Below are 22,042 nucleotides of genomic sequence, written 5' to 3' on the forward strand. Positions count from 1 at the left end.
GTCCCATAAACATGTCAACATCTTACTGTTTTAAATAAACTGGTCAAGCTTTGTATTGAGGTCGGCCTGCTATATTTAATTGACCAAAAGAACGGTTGTCTGAGTTTTCGTGTTGTCGTAATTTGTTAAGAGATTTATTGCCTGTTTTTTTATGCTTTTTATTTATATTATTTTTGTTTTAATTGTCCCAAAATGCTGCAGGTTCATTAACATTTTATATTGTGTGAATCCATGTGCTGTTTGTTGATCTACTCTGTATGCAGCTGTTTACACGTTTAAATACATTTTGAAAAAAGTATGTATTTTTAACGGGTCAATTTTCGAAGTCTGCATCCTCAGATGTCGCATTTGAAGGACTATATGTCTGACAAATTCGACCTCGGGAGAACACATCCTTCGAGGTACATCCAGCATGTATTTATTTTAAATGTTTAATTTTAAAATCGTATCAATTAGCGACTAATGAACAGATAAAGAGTGTTGGTTAAGGAAATTTACCAAATTAATCATCCCTAGTTCCTACCATAGAAGTATCTGGTGCCTCTACTGTAGTGTGATGCGTTATTGACTCACTTTTTCTGCACTTTCCTGCTCTTGTCCGCAGGTCCAGTGAATTTGTTAAGTGTCACGGAGTCCTGAGATCCTCCTCCATCAGATAAACCACCTGTTATCAGATAAATACAATACAGCATTTGAACGTTAGGATGCAGAGACTTGTTTGTGATATTGGTCATCATAAATAAATGAAAATTCAATTAATGTTTGGGTCAAGCAGAAACAGATGACAGCAGTGAGTTACCAGGTGTATTGAGTATGAACGGATGACGGTAGTGAGTTAGCGGATGTATCGAGTAGGGGTGGGCGATCTAGAAAAAAAATTCAAATCACGATTTTTTCCAGATAGATCACGATTCACGATTTTATCGCGGTTCTTCTTCAAGTTGGTTTTAAGACTATTTTGCAAATTAAAGGGGCTTCAATACAGCCAAACTAAGTCCCCATATAAAAATATACTCTTTACCATTTATATTTTGAAGAATATTTTAATCAAGTTAATATTAAATGCAAGTGCAAGACCATAAATCAGCTGTTAGCCAAAAACTTTACATTTTGAATTTTGTTTTTCATCTTGTTGCGGCACTCGGAGTAAAGCTGTGGAATGGGCGTGGAGGATAAATATTTTTGGCTGGGTATTTCGTAACGTGGATCTACGACTTTGAGCAGTTTTTAAAGCCCTCATTTTCCACAGTCTTTATGGGAATCATGTCTTTGGCCAGGTAAAATGCGACCGCGTCAGTGACATCTTTCCAGCGGCTGTTCATTCTGTCATACTGATACGAGTTTTTTTTTCTCAAATGGTTCTTTCGCTAAAGTCGTTGTTTAAGCCTTTTAGTTTCCGTATGCTTGGTTGTACCTGATTTACTCGCGTGGGATCCCTTTATAATTTGACTGTCGGCATACTCTTTCAGTCCCTTTTATTTTGAGGTGGTTAAAAAGGATCGTTGTGTTGCCTTACGACGCTCGAATCTTATCATTGCCACATTTGCAAATAACTGTTGGTTGGGCCGTGTCAGTTGGGGAAAACCCAAACCATTTCAATATTACTGATGTAGAATTTTTTTAGGGACCAAGTCCTCCGTGTTTCCCTCCATCTTCACTGACCCCGTCACTTAATCTTACTGAATTCACAAGCAACGTATACGAGCTTGTTAACATGGCGCAATCTATCGCAAGTATGTTGACGAATTCTATAGAACACTACTATATAGGACGATTTAACGATTTTCCCGAAAAAGTGGATCGTGCAGTCATTTTAATCGTTCGCGATCTAATATCGTCATATCGCACACCCCTAGTATCGAGTATGAACGGATGACGGTAGTGAGTTAGCGGATGTATCGAGTATGAACGGATGACGGTAGTGAGTTAGCGGATGTATCGAGTATGAACGGATGACGGTAGTGAGTTAGGGGGCGGATGTATCGAGTATGAACGGATGACGGTAGTGAGTTAGCGGATGTATCGAGTATGAACAGATGACGGTAGTGAGTTAGGGGATGTATCGAGTATGAACAGATGACGGTAGTGAGTTAGGGGATGTATCGAGTAGGAACGGATGACGGTAGTGAGTTAGCGGATGTATCGAGTATGAACAGATGACGGTAATGAGTTAGGGGATGTATAGAGTATGAACAGATGACGGTAGTGAGTTAGCGGATGTATCGAGTATGAACGGATGACGGTAGTGAGTTAGGGGATGTATCGAGTATGAACGGATGACGGTAGTGAGTTAGGGGATGTATCGAGTATGAACGGATGACGCTAGTGAGTTAGGGGATGTATCGAGTATGAACAGATGACGGTAGTGAGTTAGCGGATGTATCGAGTATGAACGGATGACGGTAGTGAGTTAGGGGATGTATCGAGTATGAACAGATGACGGTAGTGAGTTAGGGGATGTATCGAGTATGAACGGATGACGGTAGTGAGTTAGGGGATGTATCGAGTATGAACGGATGACGCTAGTGAGTTAGGGGATGTATCGAGTATGAACGGATGACGGTAGTGAGTTAGGGGATGTATCGAGTATGAACAGATGACGGTAGTGAGTTAGCGGATGTATCGAGTATGAACGGATGACGGTAGTGAGTTAGCGGATGTATCGAGTATGAACGGATGACGGTAGTGAGTTAGCGGATGTATCGAGTATGAACGGATGACGGTAGTGAGTTAGCGGATGTATCGAGTATGAACGGATGACGGTAGTGAGTTAGCGGATGTATCGAGTATGAACGGATGACGGTAGTGAGTTAGGGGATGTATCGAGTATGAACGGATGACGGTAGTGAGTTAGGGGATGTATAGAGTATTAACAGATGACGGTAGTGAGTTAGGGGATGTATAGAGTATTAACAGATGACGGTAGTGAGTTAGGGGATGTATAGAGTATTAACAGATGACGGTAGTGAGTTAGGGGATGTATCGAGTATGAACGGATGACGGTAGTGAGTTAGGGGATGTATCGAGTATGAACGGATGACGGTAGTGAGTTAGGGGATGTATCGAGTATGAACGGATGACGGTAGTGAGTTAGGGGATGTATCGAGTATGAACGGATGACGGTAGTGAGTTAGCGGATGTATCGAGTATGAACGGATGACGGTAGTGAGTTAGCGGATGTATCGAGTATGAACGGATGACGGTAGTGAGTTAGCGGATGTATCGAGTATGAACGGATGACGGTAGTGAGTTAGGGGATGTATAGAGTATTAACAGATGACGGTAGTGAGTTAGGGGATGTATCGAGTATGAACGGATGACGGTAGTGAGTTAGGGGATGTATCGAGTATGAACGGATGACGGTAGTGAGTTAGCGGATGTATCGAGTATGAACGGATGACGGTAGTGAGTTAGCGGATGTATCGAGTATGAACGGATGACGGTAGTGAGTTAGCGGATGTATAGAGTATGAACGGATGACGGTAGTGAGTTAGGGGATGTATCGAGTATGAACGGATGACGGTAGTGAGTTAAGGGGATGTATCGAGTAGGAACGGATGACGGTAGTGAGTTAGCGGATGTATCGAGTATGAACGGATGACGGTAGTGAGTTAGCGGATGTATCGAGCATGAACGGATGACGGTAGTGAGTTAGCGGATGTACCGAGTATGAACGGATGACGGTAATGAGTTAGGGGATGTATCGAGTATGAACAGATGACGGTAGTGAGTTAGGGGATGTATCAAGTATGAACGGATGACGGTAGTGAGTTAGGGGATGTATCGAGTATGAACGGATGACGCTAGTGAGTTAGGGGATGTATCGAGTATGAACAGATGACGGTAGTGAGTTAGCGGATGTATCGAGTATGAACAGATGACGGTAGTGAGTTAGGGGATGTATCGAGTATGAACGGATGACGGTAGTGAGTTAGGGGATGTATCGAGTATGAACAGATGACGGTAGTGAGTTAGGGGATGTATCGAGTATGAACAGATGACGGTAGTGAGTTAGGGGATGTATCGAGTATGAACGGATGACGGTAGTGAGTTAGGGGATGTATCGAGTATGAACGGATGACGGTAGTGAGTTAGGGGATGTATCGAGTATGAACGGATGACGGTAGTGAGTTAGGGGATGTATCGAGTATGAACAGATGACGGTAGTGAGTTAGGGGATGTATCGAGTATGAACAGATGACGGTAGTGAGTTAGCGGATGTATCGAGTATGAACGGATGACGGTAGTGAGTTAGCGGATGTATCGAGTATGAACGGATGACGGTAGTGAGTTAGCGGATGTATCGAGTATGAACAGATGACGGTAGTGAGTTAGCGGATGTATCGAGTATGAACGGATGACGGTAGTGAGTTAGCGGATGTATCGAGTATGAACGGATGACGGTAGTGAGTTAGCGGATGTATCGAGTATGAACGGATGACGGTAGTGAGTTAGGGGATGTATCGAGTATGAACGGATGACGGTAGTGAGTTAGGGGATGTATAGAGTATTAACAGATAACGGTAGTGAGTTAGGGGATGTATAGAGTATTAACAGATGACGGTAGTGAGTTAGGGGATGTATAGAGTATTAACAGATGACGGTAGTGAGTTAGGGGATGTATCGAGTATGAACGGATGACGGTAGTGAGTTAGGGGATGTATCGAGTATGAACGGATGACGGTAGTGAGTTAGGGGATGTATCGGGTATGAACGGATGACGGTAGTGAGTTAGCGGATGTATCGAGTATGAACGGATGACGGTAGTGAGTTAGCGGATGTATCGAGTATGAACAGATGACGGTAGTGAGTTAGGGGATGTATAGAGTATTAACAGATGACGGTAGTGAGTTAGGGGATGTATAGAGTATTAACAGATGACGGTAGTGAGTTAGGGGATGTATCGAGTATGAACGGATGACGGTAGTGAGTTAGGGGATGTATCGAGTATGAACGGATGACGGTAGTGAGTTAGCGGATGTATAGAGTATTAACAGATGACGGTAGTGAGTTAGGGGATGTATAGAGTATTAACAGATGACGGTAGTGAGTTAGGGGATGTATAGAGTATGAACGGATGACGGTAGTGAGTTAGGGGATGTATCGGGTATGAACGGATGACGGTAATGAGTTAGGGGATGTATCGAGTATGAACTGATGACGGTAGTGAGTTAGGGGATGTATAGAGTATTAACAGATGACGGTAGTGAGTTAGGGGATGTATCGAGTATGAACGGATGACGGTAGTGAGTTAGGGGATGTATCGAGTATGAACGGATGACGGTAGTGAGTTAGCGGATGTATCGAATTTGAACGGATGACGGTAGTGAGTTAGCGGATGTATCGAGTATGAACGGATGACGGTAGTGAGTTAGGGGATGTATCGAGTATGAACGGATGACGGTAGTGAGTTAGGGGATGTATAGAGTATTAACAGATAACGGTAGTGAGTTAGGGGATGTATAGAGTATGAACGGATGACGGTAGTGAGTTAGCGGATGTATAGAGTATGAACGGATGACGGTAGTGAGTTAGGGGATGTATCGAGTATGAACGGATGACGGTAGTGAGTTAGGGGATGTATCGAGTAGGAACGGATGACGGTAGTGAGTTAGCGGATGTATCGAGTATGAACGGATGACGGTAGTGAGTTAGCGGATGTATCGAGTATGAACAGATGACGGTAATGAGTTAGGGGATGTATCGAGTATGAACAGATGACGGTAATGAGTTAGGGGATGTATAGAGTATGAACAGATGACGGTAATGAGTTAGCGGATGTATCGAGTATGAACAGATGACGGTAGTGAGTTAGCGGATGTATCGAGTATGAACGGATGACGGTAGTGAGTTAGCGGATGTATCGAGTATGAACGGATGACGGTAGTGAGTTAGGGGATGTATCGAGTATGAACGGATGACGGTAGTGAGTTAGGGGATGTATAGAGTATTAACAGATGACGGTAGTGAGTTAGGGGATGTATAGAGTATTAACAGATGACGGTAGTGAGTTAGGGGATGTATAGAGTATTAACAGATAACGGTAGTGAGTTAGGGGATGTATAGAGTATTAACAGATGACGGTAGTGAGTTAGGGGATGTATCGAGTATGAACGGATGACGGTAGTGAGTTAGGGGATGTATCGAGTATGAACGGATGACGGTAGTGAGTTAGGGGATGTATCGAGTATGAACGGATGACGGTAGTGAGTTAGCGGATGTATCGAGTATGAACGGATGACGGTAGTGAGTTAGCGGATGTATCGAATTTGAACGGATGACGGTAGTGAGTTAGCGGATGAATCGAGGATGAACCATCCATAGCGGATGGATCCAGGACAAAAGGATGTCAGTGGTAAGTTATCAGATGGATCGAGGATGGATGGAAAAAGGCATACCTGGGTTGGACGTCTCTTTAGTCACAGGACTTGGTCGGCTCTTCTCTTTCTTTGCAAACAGTCGGCCAATGGAGGACTTGATGCTTTTCTTTTTTGCACCTTTGTTGAGTGAATCCTGACTGCTGTTGCTGCTGCTTGGATTACTTGACTGACCGTCATGCAACCCAACACTACACACACACACACACACACACACAAACAAACACACAAACATGATACAGAAATAAATGATGCATAAATAACAAAGGTATTATCTCAAATGCATCAAATGCAAACATTATTAGTCGTTTCACAAAAAGGAATTGAATTCACAAATAAATAAAATGAGATTTGCAGATAAAAATATTGACAAATATACTTTAATGGCATTCATTTGTGGAAACATTTCCAACATCAAGACGTCTACACAATCTACAAATAGACTCCGTCCACTGCCTACTCAAGCCAATCAGGTAACTTCCACTGGACATTTACCAATGGGATACGTTTTAGAAGCTCCCAACCATGTTTTGCTTTGCACTAAGGTTCAGCTTGCGGCATGACAATCTAAAACGCTTGATGTACTATAACTTTGAAATTTTTGAATGTTTGTGAAACTCTCCATTTATTTGAAGATCAATGTATATTCAAGGAGAATGTGTCTTACCTTCTGATGTCCTCATGACTGGATGTGTGCTGTGCTCCTCTATGGAGTCTCATAAAAGATGGTGTGGACGGAGGAGACGTTTCACATCTGATAGACCCTTTATCATCTTGTGCACACTAAACACAAATGTGATCATGTAAGCGTCACTGAATGTATACTTGTGTCCTGACATTCTGTTAAAACCATATCATCTTTTTCATTTTTTTATGCTTTTCAAATGTGATACGTTACTTAGATTTGTTCATTTTATTTCATTTAGTGAAACAAAACAAATCAAATCAACAGCTGCAGTATTCATGCGACAGCAAAACCAAGAGTGTGTCAATTAAATGCAAATTCAATTCTGCTTTTAAAAAGATGACTTGAATCATTTGATTTCAATCTGTCTCAATGTAACTGAATGAAGAGTTTAATGTATTTTGTGTCTTATCTAGCAGAGAACCACTCTGTTCACTTGTGCCCAATGTTCACCTTCAGGACAAACTCTTAAGGGGGTCGCCCAACAGCAGGGGTCTCCAACCCTGCTCCTGGAGGGCTATCGTCCTGCAGACTGCAGCTCCACCTTGTTACAATACACCCGTTTGTAATTATCAAGCAACCTATACATCTTGATTAGCTGCTTCAGCTGTGATTGATTGGGGTTAGAGCTGAAATATTCAGGACAGTAGCTCACCAGGATCAGGGTTGGAGACCCCTTCCCTACAGTCATGCAGCGCAATGTCATGCCATATCTTTAAAGTTCAGACATCTTTTTTCTATGACAGTACACAAACTGGCTGCACCATGCAAAGTCTGTGACTGTCTTGAGACAGGTTAGTTTTACCCTACCGATGCTTTGTTGTTGCGACAGTAATCCTGCTCAGTACGGAGGAACCGCAGGTTCAGACATCTGGTTTATGCTCTTGGCTGAGGAACCACTGGTAGCGAGCCTACCGTCTACGGGATTAAGACTGAACACCTCTAAATCAGAATCCCCCTGAAGGCAGCGATACCACATTCCAGGGATAGCCGGGACGCACCATAAGTTTGTGAGAGACCCAGTGCCAAATGACTCGTAGACCATTTGATTCCAAAGCAGGATTAGGACCGATTTTGCAGGGTTAACCCCGGATTGCGGTGACGAACGTGTGCAGTGTAAAACAAATCGGGGGTTGAATGATTGGCAACATACCACATAACACAAGTTGTGTACAGTCACAGGAACTCTGAGAATTATGTAAACAATCCAATTTGAGTTAGGGATGTTAGACTGCTATTATTTTGGACACAACAGTATATGTGCAAAAGAAATGTGATGTTTTTTGTTATTCATCAGTTATTCATAGACCTGTGATCTGTCCTGGTATAACGCTGTGCATCCGGTGTGCTTTCCCTTTAGGGCAAATTCCGAACCGCAATTTGTGACTTGAAGGGAACTTTGGGAAAAACCTCATACCAGATAAAGAGAATATTGTTTTAACTTCTCTACTCGCTAAGTGTATTTTAAAAACGGCCATATTATGAGACACAACTGCGCTATGACCACTAGAGTTTACACACCAGCACCTAAGCTTTTTTGAAAAAGTAGGGAAGATCACTTCTGATTGGAATTTTTGTTCACCATTAAATAAAAATCTGCTACAATATGTTGCGAAAGGCAATAGATTTGCTTCATAAGATGTCAGTATAGTGCAGGGATTTCTTTGTGCTTTTTTAAACTTAAAAAAAGACATGACACTTGAGAGCTTGGATTTGATAAATTACTCACAAAATCTCAGATGACCTGAGAGTGAGAAAATTAACAGTTTGTTGAAATGAATAGTATGATGAGCAAATGCTTTCACAAAGACACATTACAGTTCAGATTCAAGTACACTGAAATTACAAATGACAGGTAAAATCATTGTTTTGCTGGGGATGTCCGCAATGATAATACAACAATGTTAAACAAAGAATTACAGGTGTTTGTGCTCTACGCATCTGCTCTAAATTACCTTCCTACGATGTTTCCGCAAATCGGAAGGCTGTTGAAGAAAGCGTAAGCAATGAAGAAAGGGAAGAAACAGCACATTAACAGCATTTCGAAATAAAAGCAGAGCAGCAGCTCAGAGTAAAACATCAGCAGTCGGGAGAGGAAATGAACTCAGTGACCGTGGAAAGATTCACCCAACAAATACACATGCACACACATACACACAAACACTCACACACACAGCTTTCCTTTGAAATCACTGATAAACTCTGGTGATTTTGTTGTGTGAATGCAGGATGATCATCAGTGTAACTGTGTGTGTAAACACAGATAGCCTCCATGTAAGGCACATCATTTACTTTTGTCCGTTGGTGGACACTTCTCTAGCTTTTGAGTCTTTGCTCTATTGTTACTTTGATCTTTTCACGTTTCACAATGAAGCATTTGAAAATTAATTCGCTGATTTTAGACGTAAAGTATGCCATGTGCTAGTGATTAAGTAAACACACAGTTATCTGATGTGTGCTAACAGCTCATTTCCTCACACGTCTATTAAGGGAAGAGAGCAGGATGTGCTTTGGTAAACACATAGACGCTACACAGGGGACGATACACTGAAACCAGGATCATATGAAGGATGGTCGTTTTAATCATGTCACTTCTCCAACACACACTCACGGGATCACTGCTGGACATGAATGAGATGTGTGAAGACACACACTGAAGTGCATGGACGGCCTTACCAGGGTCATCACCCCCATGCGCTCCAAACGTGGTGTGGAGTGTCCAGAGCCTGGGGGTGAGGGCTCAGTGTGGGTGGAGCTATGGAAAGACTGTTGGAGGGAACTCATGGAGCGGAAACGCCCACCCAGATCATCCCCGCTGCCCACACGACTCTCGATCTCTTCAGCTCTTTGCGTAGTGTTCTCCTTCTCCTCCTGAATCATTCTGCTCACAACACAAACACACAACTTTACGTTATGGCATACACACACAAAACACTTAGACTGGGATGCTGATAAAAACATGATTTTCAGCCTTTTGATGACATTCAGATTATAGAAACTGCATCAAAAACGTGGTCTTCAATAAATGTATGTTTATCTCTGCCATTACAGTAAATAGACAAAGACAAATGAAAATGCTTTGGAATAAAAAGCACTCATATTTTACAACCCGGATGATGCTGATGTCAGGATTTGTACCGTATCTCATTGTTAATGGCGTCGAGCTGCTCCTGCAGCATCAGAGCGAGGGTCTGAGCATCCGTCTGTCCAGCAGGAGACAGCAGGTCCATAGAGCTGAAGACAGTGTCTCTATCATCCTCCACATCAGACACGTCCAAATCACTCTCAAAGGCATGAGCAACATTAGCTAGAACACTGGCCTGCTGCAGCCGATCCCATTCCTGTTCATCCAAAGTCTGCACCTGCACAAACACAATCAACACACTATCTAAGAATCCTCATCAAACTACAAATAATGTAACAATCAACACACTGCGCCTCAAACTACAAATAATGTTACAATCCAACACACTGCGCCTCATCAAACTACAAATAATGTTACAATCCAACACACTGCAACTCATCAAACTGCAAATAATGTTACAATCAAACACACTGCAACTCATCAAAGTGCAAATAATGTTACAATCAACACACTGAAACTCATCAAACAACAAATAATGTTACAATCAACAAACTACAATTCATCAAAATATAATTTATGTTACAATCAACACACAGCAACGCATCAAACTACAAATAATGTTACAATCAACCCACTGCCACTCATCAAACTACAAATAATGTTACAATTAACACACTGCAACTCATCAAACTATATATAATGTTAAAATCAACACACAGCATTTCATCAAACTACAAATAATGTTACAATCAACACACTGCAACTCATCAAACTACAAATAATGTTACAATTAACACACAACACCTCATCAAACTACAAATAATGTTACAATCAAAACACTGCACCTCATCAAACTATAAATAATGTTACAATCCAACACACTGCAACTCATCAAACTACAAATAATGTTACAATCCAACACACTGCAACTCATCGAAGTACAAATAATGTTACAATCAACACACTGCGCCTCATCAAACTACAAATAATGTTACAATCAACACAAATCAACTCATCAAACTACAAATAATGTAACAATCAACACACTGCACCTCATCAAACTACAAATAATGTTACAATCCAACACACAGCGCCTCATCAAAGTACAAATAATGTTACAATCAACACACTGCGCCTCATCAAACTACAAATAATGTTACAATCCAACACACAGCGCCTCATCAAAGTACAAATAATGTTACAATCAACACACTGCGCCTCATCAAACTACAAATAATGTTACAATCAACACAAATCAACTCATCAAACTACAAATAATGTAACAATCAACACACTGCGCCTCATCAAACTACAAATAATGTTACAATCCAACACACAGCGCCTCATCAAAGTACAAATAATGTTACAATCAACACACTGCGCCTCATCAAACTACAAATAATGTTACAATCCAACACACAGCGCCTCATCAAAGTACAAATAATGTTACAATCAACACACTGCGCCTCATCAAACTACAAATAATGTTACAATCCAACACACTGCAACTCATCAAACTACAAATAATGTTACAATCCAACACACTGCAACTCATCAAAGTGCAAATAATGTTACAATCAACACACTGAAACTCATCAAACAACAAATAATGTTACAATCAACAAACTACAATTCATCAAAATATAATTAATGTTACAATCAACACACAGCAACGCATCAAACTACAAATAATGTTACAATCAACCCACTGCCACTCATCAAACTACAAATAATGTTACAATTAACACACTGCAACTCATCAAACTATATATAATGTTAAAATCAACACATTGCAACTCATCAAACTACAAATAATGTTACAATCAACACACTGAAACTCATCAAACAACAAATAATGTTACAATCAACACACTGCACCTCATCAAACTACAAATAATGTTACAATCAACACACTGCAACTCATCAAACTACAAATAATGTTACAATCAAAACACTGCAACTAATCAAACTACAAGTAATGTTACAATCAACACACAACACCTCATCAAACTACAAATAATGTTACAATCAACACACTGCACCTCATCAAACTACAAATAATGTTACAATTAACACACAACACCTCATCAAACTACAAATAATGTTACAATCAACACACTGCACCTCATCAAACTACAAATAATGTTACAATCAACACACTGCAACTCATCAAACTACAAATAATGTTACAATCCAACACACTGCACCTCATCAAACTACAAATAATGTTACAATCCAACACACTGCACCTCATCAAACTACAAATAATGTTACAATCAACACACTGCAACTCATCAAACTACAAATAATGTTACGGTCTACACACTGCAACTCATCAAACTACAAATAATGTTACAATCAACAAACTACAATTCATCAAAATATAATTAATGTTACAATCAACACACTGCAACTCATCAAACTACAAATAATGTTACAATCCAACACACTGCACCTCATCAAACTACAAATAATGTTACAATCAACACACTGCACCTCATCAAACTACAAATAATGTTACAATCAACACACTGCAACTCATCAAACTACAAATAATGTTACAATCCAACACACTGCGCCTCATCAAAGTACAAATAATGTTACAATCAACACACTGCGCCTCATCAAACTACAAATAATGTTACAATCCAACACACTGCAACTCATCAAACTACAAATAATGTTACAATCCAACACACTGCAACTCATCAAAGTGCAAATAATGTTACAATCAACACACTGAAACTCATCAAACAACAAATAATGTTACAATCAACAAACTACGATTCATCAAAATATAATTAATGTTACAATCAACACACAGCAACGCATCAAACTACAAATAATGTTACAATCAACCCACTGCCACTCATCAAACTACAAATAATGTTACAATTAACACACTGCAACTCATGAAACTACAAATAATGTTACAATCAACACACTGCAACTCATCAAACTACAAATAATGTTACAATCCAACACACTGCACCTCATCAAAATATAATTAATGTTACAATCCAACACACTGCACCTCATCAAAATATAATTAATGTTACAATCAACACACAGCAACGCATCAAACTACAAATAATGTTACAATCAACCCACTGCCACTCATCAAACTACAAATAATGTTACAATTAACACACTGCAACTCATCAAACTATATATAATGTTAAAATCAACACATTGCAACTCATCAAACTACAAATAATGTTACAATCAACACACTGAAACTCATCAAACAACAAATAATGTTACAATCAACACACTGCACCTCATCAAACTACAAATAATGTTACAATCAACACACTGCAACTCATCAAACTATATATAATGTTAAAATCAACACATTGCAACTCATCAAACTACAAGTAATGTTACAATCAACACACTGAAACTCATCAAACAACAAATAATGTTACAATCAACACACTGCATCTCATCAAACTACAAATAATGTTACAATCAACACACTGCAACTCATCAAACTACAAATAATGTTACAATCAAAACACTGCAACTAATCAAACTACAAGTAATGTTACAATCAACACACAACACCTCATCAAACTACAAATAATGTTACAATCAACACACTGCACCTCATCAAACTACAAATAATGTTAAAATCAACACACTGCAACTCATCAAACTACAAATAATGTTACAATCCAACACACTGCACCTCATCAAACTACAAATAATGTTACAATTAACACACAACACCTCATCAAACTACAAATAATGTTAAAATCAACACACAGCACCTCATCAAACTACAAATAATGTTACAATTATCAAACTACAAATAATGTTACAATCAACACACTGCAACTCATCAAACTACAAATAATGTTACAATCAACACACTGCGCCTCATCAAACTACAAACAATGTTACAGTCAACACACTGCAACTCATCAAACTACAAATAATGTTACAATCAACACACTGCAACTCATCAAACTACAAATAATTTTACAATCCAACACACTGCAACTCATCAAACTACAAATAATGTTACAATTAACACACTGCAACTCATCAAACTATATATAATGTTAAAATCAACACATTGCAACTCATCAAACTACAAATAATGTTACAATCAACACACTGCACCTCATCAAACTACAAATAATGTTACAATCAACACACTGCACCTCATCAAACTACAAATAATGTTACAATCAACACACTGCAACTCATCAAACTACAAATAATGTTACAATCCAACACACTGCACCTCATCAAAATATAATTAATGTTACAATCAACACACAGCAACGCATCAAACTAAAAATAATGTTACAATCAACCCACTGCCACTCATCAAATTACAAATAATGTTACAATTAACACACTGCAACTCATCAAACTATATATAATGTTAAAATCAACACATTGCAACTCATCAAACTACAAATAATGTTACAATCAACACACTGAAACTCATCAAACAACAAATAATGTTACAATCAACACACTGCACCTCATCAAACTACAAATAATGTTACAATCAACACACTGCAACTCATCAAACTATATATAATGTTAAAATCAACACATTGCAACTCATCAAACTACAAGTAATGTTACAATCAACACACTGAAACTCATCAAACAACAAATAATGTTACAATCAACACACTGCATCTCATCAAACTACAAATAATGTTACAATCAACACACTGCAACTCATCAAACTACAAATAATGTTACAATCAAAACACTGCAACTAATCAAACTACAAGTAATGTTACAATCAACACACAACACCTCATCAAACTACAAATAATGTTACAATCAACACACTGCACCTCATCAAACTACAAATAATGTTAAAATCAACACACTGCAACTCATCAAACTACAAATAATGTTACAATCCAACACACTGCACCTCATCAAACTACAAATAATGTTACAATTAACACACAACACCTCATCAAACTACAAATAATGTTAAAATCAACACACAGCACCTCATCAAACTACAAATAATGTTACAATTATCAAACTACAAATAATGTTACAATCAACACACTGCAACTCATCAAACTACAAATAATGTTACAATCAACACACTGCGCCTCATCAAACTACAAACAATGTTACAGTCAACACACTGCAACTCATCAAACTACAAATAATGTTACAATCAACACACTGCAACTCATCAAACTACAAATAATTTTACAATCCAACACACTGCAACTCATCAAACTACAAATAATGTTACAATCCAACACACTGCAACTCATCAAACTACAAATAATGTTACAGTCAACACACTGCGCCTCATCAAACTACAAATAATGTTACAGTCAACACACTGCAACTCATCAAACTACAAATAATGTTACAGTCAACACACTGCAACTCATCAAACTACAAATAATGTTACAATCAACACACTGCAACTCATCAAACTACAAATAATGTTACAATCCAACACACTGCAACTCATCAAACTACAAATAATGTTACAATCCAACACACTGCAACTCATCAAACTACAAATAATGTTACAATCCAACACACTGCAACTCATCAAACTACAAATAATGTTACATTCCAACACACTGCAACTCATCAAACTACAAATAATGTTACAATCCAACACACTGCAACTCATCAAACTACAAATAATGTTACAATCAACACACTGCAACTCATCAAACTACAAATAATGTTACAATCAACACACTGCAACTCATCAAACTACAAATAATGTTACAATCAACACACTGCAACTCATCAAACTACAAATAATGTTACGGTCTACACACTGCAACTCATCAAACTACAAATAATGTTACAATCAACAAACTACAATTCATCAAAATATAATTAATGTTACAATCAACACACAGCAACGCATCAAACTACAAATAATGTTACAACCAACACACTGAAACTCATCAAACAACAAATAATGTTACAATCAACACACTGCGCCTCATCAAACTACAAATAATGTTACAATCCAACACACTGCAACTCATCAAACTACAAATAATGTTACAATCAAAACACTGCAACTCATCAAAGTGCAATTAATGTTACAATCAACACACTTCAACTCATCAAACTACAAATAATGTTACAATCAAAACACTGCAACTAATCAAACTACAAATAATGTTACAATCAACACACAACACCTCATCAAACTACAAATAATGTTACAATCAACACACTGCACCTCATCAAACTACAAATAATGTTATAATCAACACACTGCAACTCATCAAACTACAAGTAATGTTACAATCAACACACAACACCTCATCAAACTACAAATAATGTTACAATTAACACACTGCAACTCATCAAACTACAAATAATGTTACAATCAAAACACTGCAACTAATCAAACTACAAATAATGTTACAATCAACACACAACACCTCATCAAACTACAAATAATGTTACAATCAACACACTGCACCTCATCAAACTACAAATAATGTTATAATCAACACACTGCAACTCATCAAACTACAAGTAATGTTACAATCAACACACAACACCTCATCAAACTACAAATAATGTTACAATCAACACACTGCACCTCATCAAACTACAAATAATGTTATAATCAACACACTGCAACTCATCAAACTACAAGTAATGTTACAATCAACACACAACACCTCATCAAACTACAAGTAATGTTACAATCAACACACAACACCTCATCAAACTACAAATAATGTTACAATCAACACACTGCACCTCATCAAACTACAAATAATGTTATAATCAACACACTGCAACTCATCAAACTACAAGTAATGTTACAATCAACACACAACACCTCATCAAACTACAAGTAATGTTATAATCAACACACTGCAACTCATCAAACTACAAATAATGTTACAATCAAACCACAAAATATAACAATGAATCAAATGTATGCTGGTGACACATGCAAGTAATAATACTGTAATAATCCAAGAAAAAAAAGTCTGCTTTGCATGTACTATTTGAGTAATCAGCTCTTTTTTAGTCACTTCTAAGTAGTGACTGAAGTGCTTGACTGTAGTTTTGGTAGAGTGAAAATCTGCAGCGGTCGCAAAACACAGATGTCATTATGTTCACCTTAGTGGGTTCATCTCTGAGCGAAGATACTCTGCCCTTCTGAGGTCTCCTGAGCACCAGAGCACCACCGTACTGACTGTCCATCACAGACGACACAGACACTGGGTACCTGAAATCTGGTGTGCCGCTCGCATGACAACGGCTACACAGCAGAAAAGAAAATGATCACAACTGGAAGCAGAAGATCTTATTATTTAAGCAGCGTAGGTTAGCTCCAAGGTAGCATAAATAGCAGTGCTGACGGATATATAAGAGTAAAGAGAGCAAACTCTCAACACCACACGCACTCCTCATCCAATAAACACAGAGAAGATGAAAGGGTCAACAGAGAGGACCCACACTACACCATTACACAGATACATCTGATGTGTTACCCATGATGCAACATTGAGTTGCTTCTGCTGCGAGTCCTGTCGTTCTCAGTCCTCATGGTCTCGATCTGAATAAGCAGCTGTTCCTGAGGTCACAGACAAACAAACTAATTCAGAAACACACAGACACATACAATATGAGATGATGCCAGAGAGATCAAGACAGCGACACTGACCTTCTCATGATGAGCCTCTTCTATCAGTTTCTTTCCGTGTTCAAGATCACGGATCAGAGCGTTCTGTCAAGAAACCAAAGCCTCGTGAAGAAAACTACTGCACTATCAACACTACAATTATCTTGACATACACAATCCACAACTAAACCTGATCTGTGAGGCTGTAGTTTACACAACACATGATTACACACTTAAACATCATGCTTTATTCGAACATGTTCCAGAGATCAGAACAGGTAAGATGTATTTGTGGAGATAGAAGTAAACGTGTGTTACCTTTTCTTCTATTGCAGACATGCGCTCCTTCAGGTGAAGCTGCAGTCTCTCATTGGATTCAGAAAGCAGTTTATCCACAGTCTCTGACAGACGTTTATTGTGCTCCTCGTTCATCTTCTCACGCTGACGGGCCTTCAAATATCAAGCACATCATATCATACATCAGCAACTAAAGGCATGCATTATAGGTGTAGTAGAGTAGGCGGGGCGAGACCATGGTTCGAGTCCGGTGAATAATTGTGAATGATTGGCAGCTGTGCGCACACCGGGCTCGAATCACTAAGGAGATTGGGAGCATATAAGAGAACGAGCGACCAGACCGTCGAAGAGAGAGGACCGGGCCCGAAGTGTTTGTATATGTATTTATGTTTTACTGTGTTGTTGTTCGCCGGCGGTCATCCGTGAGGGGCCGCCGGCTGTTATATTACTTTATTAAATGTTTTCAAATGTCTTCCGATTCCCGCCTCCTTCCTTCACTTTTATGGAGATTTATTCCTTTGGTGCCGAAACCCGGGAGGAAGGAGAGACATGCTGTCGGAGAGTCCTCGCCGCCGAGTGGCCTCGCAGTGCCGGAGAGTTCGGGCAGCGCGGACGAAGGGCGTCCGCCAGTGGCTTCGACCCAGGGGCACGGCAGCAATGGTCGCCGTTCCACCGAAGCTTTGACGGTGGCCGCACTGTGCACTTACGTTTCCCCAAAGCCACCGTCAAAGCTTCGGTGGAACGGCGACCATTGCTGCCGTGCCCCTGGGTCGAGGTGGGGTGGCTTTCGTCCAAGCGGGAGCGAGGGAGTTGCCGCCGTCCACCAGAGGCAGGAGCCTGCATCCGTCCCCCGAGGGGGAGGAGCAGGGGGCGGAAGTGCCGAGTGCGGCCACCACCTGCCAGAGGCCGGACCCTGCGTCCGTCCGCCCAAGGGGGAGGAGCAGGGGACGGGGAACCCGCCCCGACTCCCAGATAAAGGAGGAGCCACCGCCGGCCGCCAGGGGGAGCCGTCCACCGAAGCTCCAAGGCCACCGCAAGGCACCGCGAAAGAGAGTACTCCGGCTGGTTGAGGAACGAGCGGCAGCATGTCAGGGAACTGGACTATAATTTTATTTTTTTCCTCTCCCCTCTCTCTTTCCGGTCGCTCCGACGGCTCCCGTCTCTGTTGTCTCGTCGCTGCCTACCTCCCTCCCCCCGGGGGTCCACCCAGCCTGTGAGGGGTGATGGGGGTATGTAGTAGAGTAGGCGGGGCGAGACCGTGGTTCGAGTCCGGTGAGTAATTGTGAATGAGCGCCAGCTGTGCGCACACTGGGCTCGAATCACGTAGGAGATTGGGAGCATATAAGAGAACGAGCGACCGGACCATTGAAGAGAGAGGACCGGGCCCGAACTTGTGTTATGGTTGTATTTGTATTTATGTTTTGTTCGCCGGCGGTCGTCCGTGAGGGGCCGCCGGCTTTTATATAACTTTATTAAATGTTTAAAATGTCTTCCGGTTCCCTACTCCATCCTTTTATTGAATCTTTATTACAATAGGGTATTCAGACACCTTTTTTGTGCTATAACAGGTGTTCAGTCTTAGTTTTTGTAAGATTATTTAACATATTTGACCTTTTTTCTTCACCAGAGTCTCACAAAGCGCACACAGTACATGTATAATGACACACAGATCTCTTAACAACTGATGTTTCCATACTGGAGGTGGAACAGTTCTGGTGTAATGTTTGCTTTGAGCCTGATGTGAAGCATTTTTAACACTAAACAAAGTAAGAAACTTTGAGAATGTGGTGTGGGAGGTGTTCACCCTGAGTAGCTCCTGGTACTTCTCCTCTAGCTGAGCCTCCATCTGTCTGAGACGCTCCTCCACGTTCCCATGACGCTCCTCTGCCTACAAACATCAAGAAAAGTCCTTAAGTCATACAGAAGGAAAGAGAAGGAAGGTCATACATCAGATTTCCTGTAGCTCAGTGGTAAGAGCATGGTGTTAACAATGCAAGGTTGTGGGTTTGATCCCAGGGGATTGCACATACTCAGAAACAAATGTATATGATAATGCATTGTAAGTGGCTTTGGATAAAAAATCTTCCAAACGCATCAATGTAAATGTGCATACAGAGGGGAAAAGTTTTCAGTTAGCAGTCACAAGCATGAAACATCACATCAAGCTTCTCAACAAAGAGGACGTGAAGCATCCAGTCTTTATTAAAGGGGTTTTAACTCCAATCAGAACTGATATAATAAAGAAGATTAATGTCACGGTGATGTCATGGGGTTGGTCGTCCTGCCCCTGTTCACCAGACACAATGTGAGAGACACTATTAAATACAGGACAGTGGAGGACAGAAAGGAAAGATAAAGACTGAGAGTGTGAAACATGGAAACTGTTTTTCAGAAGCCACAGGCCATCAGAAGACACAAAGAAGAGCTCTATTACATTACTCCTGTAAAATTGAGGTTCTCCGTGTGAAAGCGAAGGACAGCAGCACTGAAATAGCCCTCAGACAGGCACTGAGGAGCAGAGCAGAGGTGTGTCACTCGTCTGGGCGTTTACATGGAGCACACACACACTAATGAAGAGACACACATGAACCAAGTCAACGCCTGGCTCATTGGTCCGCTCATGCTCATCAGTAAAAGCAAGATGGCTTAAATACCAACATTAACCGTTTCAGATGTCTCATAACATATTTCTGCCGCGTTTTTTATCAAAACCACTCATGTATGTGTGATCATCAGCTGCTGATAGGGAGACAAGCTGGATCAATGTGCACACAGCCACACACTCATTTCACTTACATGATGTGTTTTGCACTGCATCAGCTTGTTATGGCACCTAGGGGTGTGCGATATGACGATATTAGATCGCGAACGATTATAATGACTGCACGATCCACTTTTTCGGGAAAATCGTTAAATCGTCCTATATAGTGCTGTTCTATAGAATTCGTCAACATACTTGCGCCATGTAAACAAGCTCGTATACGTTGCTTGTGAATTCAGTAAGATTAAGTGACGCGGTCAGTGAAGATGGAGGGAAAAACGGAGGACTTGGTCCCTAAAAAAATTCTACATCAGTAATATTGAAATGGTTTGGGTTTTCCCCAACTGACACGGCCCAAACAACAGTTATTTGCAAATGTGGCAATGATAAGATTCGAGCGTCGTAAGGCAACACAACGATCCTTTTTAACCACCTCAAAATAAAAGGGACTGAAAGAGTATGCCGACAGTCAAATTATAAAGGGATCCCACGCGAGTAAATCAGGTACAACCAAGCATACAGAAAGTAAAAGGCTTAAACAACGACTTTACCGAAAGAACCATTTGAGAAAAAAAAAACACGTATCCGTATGACAGAACGAGCAAGCGCTGGAAAGATGTCACTGACGCGGTCGCATTTTACCTGGACAAAGACATGATTCCCATAAAGACTGTGGAAAATGAGGGCTTTAAAAAACTGCTCAAAGTCGTAGATCCACGTTACGAAATACCCAGCCAAAAATATTTATCCTCCACGCCCATTCCACAGCTTTACTCCGAGTGCCGCAACAAGATGAAAAACAAAATTCAAAATGTAAAGTTTTTTGCTAACAGCTGATTTATGGTCTTGCACTTGCATTTAATATTAACTTGATTAAAATATTCTTCAAAATATAAATGGTAAAGAGTATATTTTTATATGGGGACTTAGTTTGGCTGTATTGAAGCCCCTTTTAATTTGCAAAATAGTCTTAAAACCAACTTGAAGAAGAACCGCGATAAAATCGTGAATCGTGATCTATCTGGAAAAAATCGTGATTTGAATTTTTTTTCTAGATCGCCCACACCTAATGGCACCTACTATTAAACACATCAACACTATACCAAACTGTTTCTTGCATGTTATATTGTTTAAAGAGTTTAGTGTTATCAGCACTCACATGATGCTGCATCAAAGCGCTGTTCCTGCCTTAAACTACTAGCTTTTTTCGTCAGAA

At 40.1% G+C, this 22,042-nt stretch overlaps 1 protein-coding gene across 11 annotated transcripts in view; it reads right to left on the minus strand.

The window, feature by feature from the left end:
- Nucleotides 1-22,042, minus strand: part of ppfia1 (PTPRF interacting protein alpha 1) — a 57,150-nt gene that overhangs the window by 19,520 nt on the left and 15,588 nt on the right. For 10 of the 11 annotated variants that reach the window (XR_008908850.1, XM_056766652.1, XM_056766645.1 and 7 more), the window contains exons 10-20: nucleotides 19,870-19,953; nucleotides 18,087-18,218; nucleotides 17,811-17,873; nucleotides 17,638-17,720; nucleotides 17,264-17,405; nucleotides 10,201-10,424; nucleotides 9,739-9,943; nucleotides 9,018-9,047; nucleotides 7,045-7,160; nucleotides 6,399-6,568; nucleotides 574-664 (exon numbers count right to left, since the gene is read on the minus strand). Coding sequence is in view for 10 of the 11 variants with exons in the window: in XM_056766652.1 (XP_056622630.1) it covers nucleotides 574-664; nucleotides 6,399-6,568; nucleotides 7,045-7,160; nucleotides 9,018-9,047; nucleotides 9,739-9,943; nucleotides 10,201-10,424; nucleotides 17,264-17,405; nucleotides 17,638-17,720; nucleotides 17,811-17,873; nucleotides 18,087-18,218; nucleotides 19,870-19,953 (1,340 nt within the window). In the remaining variant the exon portion in view is untranslated. The remainder of the gene's footprint in view (nucleotides 1-573; nucleotides 665-6,398; nucleotides 6,569-7,044; nucleotides 7,161-9,017; nucleotides 9,048-9,738; nucleotides 9,944-10,200; nucleotides 10,425-17,263; nucleotides 17,406-17,637; nucleotides 17,721-17,810; nucleotides 17,874-18,086; nucleotides 18,219-19,869; nucleotides 19,954-22,042) is intronic. The other variant, XM_056766647.1, reaches the window with a different exon arrangement.

This window comes from Triplophysa dalaica, chromosome 14 (assembly GCF_015846415.1).
Source record: "Triplophysa dalaica isolate WHDGS20190420 chromosome 14, ASM1584641v1, whole genome shotgun sequence".
Taxonomy (NCBI): Eukaryota; Metazoa; Chordata; class Actinopteri; order Cypriniformes; family Nemacheilidae; genus Triplophysa; species Triplophysa dalaica.